The following is a 4,798-nucleotide window of genomic DNA, read 5'->3' as shown; positions in this document are numbered from 1 at the left end:
AAATGAAAAAAAGTAAAAGTAAAAAAAACTTTTCTCATTTAACATTGTATTTTTTTTAGCATTCATATATTCATTGCATATACTTAATTTTATTTAAAAATGTATATTTTTAATTAGCTTTTATTTATTTTTATTAAATTTTAGTTCAAAATGTATTTATGCTGCTGTTTTGTCATTTTTAAATAATTTTACTTCATTTTTATTATTTTAAATGTTCATATAAGAAATATTGCTTTAAAAAACTAGCTAAAATAAACCAGTTCATTTTTGTTTTTATGTGGAGAACTTAATTTAAGCATGACTTCATTTCTGATTTAACGTTTAAAAAAAATATTATGGACTTTTGAAGAAATACAAATGACTGATAAAAATCTGTATAATGTTTACAAATTACATTTATTCATTAAAAATTATAATAATACATTTTAATATAATATAATACAACATAATTATGCAATGCAACATTTACTTTTGGTCCATGGCCCTCAACCAAGTAAGATTTTTGGCTTTTCAGGCACCTCTGATTTAAAGTTTACATAATAACATGAGAGAAAATAAATTAAGAATTTGTATTTTTATTGCACAACTCTTTTAAGAAATGGACTATGAAAGCAAGAAATCTGATCAGTGTGCATCAGCCCCTCTCTCTCTCTCTCAGTCTTTGTGAAGAGGAACATCTGTTTTTTCCGGCTGTATTGATAGTGATGCGCGTGTGTGCAGTCGTGCAGCTGTCTGCATTCACTGCGACTCCCTCCTCATTGTCTTTCGGCTGTTTTCAGTGTCTTTGAGGCTCTTGCACCCCAGCAACACAATTTATGGGGGCGATTCACACCCCTTTCTCAGGACGTAAATTAGCAGGGACTCTCTCTGCCGTCTGCTGCGGGACAGAGGTGAAAGACACGCTCTCAGCTGATCACTGCATAAAGTCACTCACTTTACTGCTTTTGCGTTAGGACATTTAAACGCTTCTTTTAGAATGAAGTGCCAGGCATTTTTAATCAGAAAACACACACACAGACCACGGCTACTATAGGTAAAACATGGTAACTACAAAGTAACCATGGTTTTGCTACACTAATAATATCTTAAACGTGTTATTTATAGAAAAACTGTGGTTATACAAATGTAATCAACACAAAACACTTCTTTCTGTGTTTTGTTTTTATAACTGTACTGCTCAAATGTTTTCTACTGTTTAAAATATTGGAGCAAAAAAAGACTTCGAAGTCCTGATCTGAATCAAAAGATTCTCAAACCCACTCTGAAGTTCAGATCTAAATCAAGTGATTCGAGATCTGCGCTTCAAAGGTTGATCTAAACCAAATGATTCAAGATCTGTGATACGAAGTTGCAATCTAAATACTTCCGATCTAAATCAAATGATTCAAGATCTGCGCTTTGAAGTCTCGATCTAAATCAAATGATTCAAGATCTGCGATATGAAGTTTTGATTAAATCAAATGATTCGATATCTGAGTGTCAAAGTTTCGATCTAAATCAAATGATTCGAGATCTGCGATATGAAGTTCCGATCTAAATGAAATGATTTGAGATCTGCGCTACGAAGTTTCGATCTAAATCAAATGATTCGAGATCTGCGCTACGAAGTTTCGATCTAAATCAAATGATTCGAGATCTGCGCTACGAAGTTTCGATCTAAATCAAATGATTCGAGATCTGCGCTACGAAGTTTCGATCTAAATCAAATGATTCAAGATCTGTGACACGAAGTTCCGATCTAAATCAAATGATTCAAGATCTGCGCTACGAAGTTTCGATCTAAATCAAATGATTCAAGATCTGCGCTACGAAGTTTCGATCTAAATCAAATGATTCGAGATCTGCGCTACGAAGTTTCGATCTAAATCAAATGATTCAAGATCTGTGACACGAAGTTCCGATCTAAATCAAATGATTCAAGATCTGTGACACGAAGTTCCGATCTAAATCAAATGATTCAAGATCTGTGACACGAAGTTCCGATCTAAATCAAATGATTCGAGATCTGCACTACAGGTTACGATCTAAATCAAATTATTCGAGATTTACGCTACAAAGTTCTGATCTAAATCAAATGATTCGAGATCTGAAATACGAAGTTACGATCTAAATCAAATAATTCGAGATCTGCACTTCGAAGTTACGATCTAAATCAAATGATTCGAGATCTGTGATACGAAGTTTCGATTAAATCAAATGATACGAGATCTGCGATACGATCTAAATCAAATGATTCAAGATCTGCGCTACGAAGTTCAGATCTAAATCAAATGATTCAAGATCTGAGCTTCGAAGTTACGATCTAAATCAAATGATTCGAGATCTGTGATACGAAGTTTCGATTAAATCAAATGATTCGAGATCTGCGCTTTGAAGTTTTGATCTAAATCAAATGATTTGAGATCTGCGATATGAAGTTCCGATCTAAATCAAATGATTCGAGATCTACGCTTAAAAGTTCTGATCTAAATCAAATGATTTGATATCTGCGTAACGAAGTTCCGACCTAAATCAAATTATTCGAGATCTGCACTTCGAAGTTTCGATTAAATCAAATGATTTGAGATCTGCGCTTCGAAGTTTCGATTAAATCAAATGATTTGAGATCTGCGCTTCGAAGTTTCGATCTAAATAAAATGATTCGAGATCAGCGCTTCGAAGTTTCGATTTAAATCAAATGATTTGAGATCTGCGATACGAAGTTCCGATCTAAATCAAATGATTCGAGATATACGCTACAAAGTTCTGATCTAAATCAAATGATTCGAGATCTGCGATACGAAGTTCCGATCTAAATCAAATGATTCGAGATATACGCTACAAAGTTCTGATCTAAATCAAATGATTTGAGATCTGCTCTACAAAGTTCCAGTCTAAATCAAATGATGAGATCTGCACTTCAAAGTTCCGATCTAAATCAAATGATTCGAGATCTGCGCAACGAAGTTTCGATTAAATCAAATGATTCGAGATCTGCGCTTCGAAGTTTCGATCTAAATCAAATGATTCGAGATCTGCGCAACGAAGTTCCGATCTAAATTAAATGATTCGAGATCTGCGCTTCGAAGTTCTGATCTAAATCAAATGATTAGGGATACACTTTTTAAAATCATTACAAGTGATGTTGAAATTTAAAAATTAATGACTCTTTTTGAATTGTTTTGAAAATATCTTAAGACTGTTATGAAAACATGTCTATGAAAACACAAACACATGATTAGAACACTGTTAGATTATGATGCAGACACTTCCTATGATATTAATCAGATAACTTAGATATATAACACAGATGTAACAGTAGCAGTTTTTAATAGTTTTAGAGGGAGCTAGTGCAGACATCAGTGCAACCCTTACAAAAATTAACAATGGTTTTAATATACATCCAAAGTGAATTGTTAAACCGTGGTAACCACAAATTAACCATGGTTTTATTGCACTAACCATAATTCAACCATGGAGTTTTTAAGAAAAATAAATACAGAGAGCAATCAATTTACCAAAAAACCAAAACAAAAACATATTTACTTTTACTATAATAAAATCATGTTTCATTTTTGTAAGGGAACAATATGACTCATGTTCATTATTAATATTTTTCTATAAAGATATTGTAATGATATATAGTTATTAATGATATCATACTAGTTTTGACATTTGGGCAATTTAGACAGTAAAGCTTTGTTAAATCTCAAGTATTAAAGACAGAGATTTCAGGGCTAAATAAAGAGAATGAAAAGTAAAGTAAAAGTGAAGGTGAGTTCAGGAAAGAACTTTTAATTATTTAGCATGTCCCCAACCTAAGGATGTTAAGCAACGATGTCTTGCAAACACCCTGCGCCCGCATGACAACACACTAATAACAGCCTAGCATCATGCAAACAGGTCTGGCCCGGTCAGATGTGACTCCTCTCAGTCTGAGCTGAACTCACACCGGTCAGTCTGCTCTTTATTAAACCGGTCTGTCCTCCCGCTGGTTCTCGGGCCGAGGGTCAGACTGTGTGTCTCCCGCTCCGGCCGTCCATCTGTGCTGCATGAATAGTGCTGTCCCACACACATCGTGAAAGCTGCTCAATCCGTCCGTCAAATCTCAGACTACTGAACTACACAGAGTCTGAGATTACAATTAGTTCACCGTAAATCACTGACAGCAGCACTTCATGAGTGTCTGGAAGAAGCCTAAGAGTAAAAGAGAGGGAAAATGATTTCACTGCACTCTTAACAGTACGACAAGTGTGTCTCAAATCATAGTAAGGGTTTGAATGGCTCACTACTTAGGGTGGATTTTAGTGTACACAAGAACATAAGTGTTAATCAACGTGAATGTGTTTAATAGTTGATCTACGAGGAATGAGACTGGATGCATAATTGCTTTAGTAGGACGAAAGTAACAATTTATGGTAGAAATGATTGTAGAATATATACTGTATATTTCAATAAACTCTTAAAATATATAAAATATATAAAATTAAATTATCTTAAAAATAATATTATAAATTATATATATATTATGACTTGAATAAGACATTTATTAGCAAAATATAAACATATATAAACAGGTATTCATTATACAAAAATATATTAATACACATAGAAATACATTTTAATATCTGTAATTAGTAATTGCAAAATATAGAAACACGTTATGTGTATATATTTAATTAATAGCATTGAAGTTTTTGTTAAAGTTGTTAATATAAGTTTAATGGCTTATTATTTATAGAAATAATATATTAATTATATTGTAAAAGATTGTAAAACAATCATCTAAAACACAAACAAATATTTTCACTATATGTAA

At 32.8% G+C, this 4,798-nt stretch overlaps 1 protein-coding gene across 1 annotated transcript in view; it reads left to right on the top strand.

Moving 5' to 3' along the window:
• The first annotated feature begins 478 nt into the window (after nt 1–478).
• The window catches only part of LOC132117625 (ephrin type-B receptor 4b-like), a 32,653-nt gene continuing 28,333 nt past the window's right edge, over nt 479–4,798 (top strand). The window contains exon 1 of the mRNA XM_059526958.1: nt 479–493. Coding sequence (XP_059382941.1) covers nt 479–493 — 15 coding nt within the window. The remainder of the gene's footprint in view (nt 494–4,798) is intronic.

Source organism: Carassius carassius, chromosome 37, assembly GCF_963082965.1.
Source record: "Carassius carassius chromosome 37, fCarCar2.1, whole genome shotgun sequence".
Taxonomy (NCBI): Eukaryota; Metazoa; Chordata; class Actinopteri; order Cypriniformes; family Cyprinidae; genus Carassius; species Carassius carassius.
This window is presented reverse-complemented; position numbering and strand designations above follow the sequence as displayed.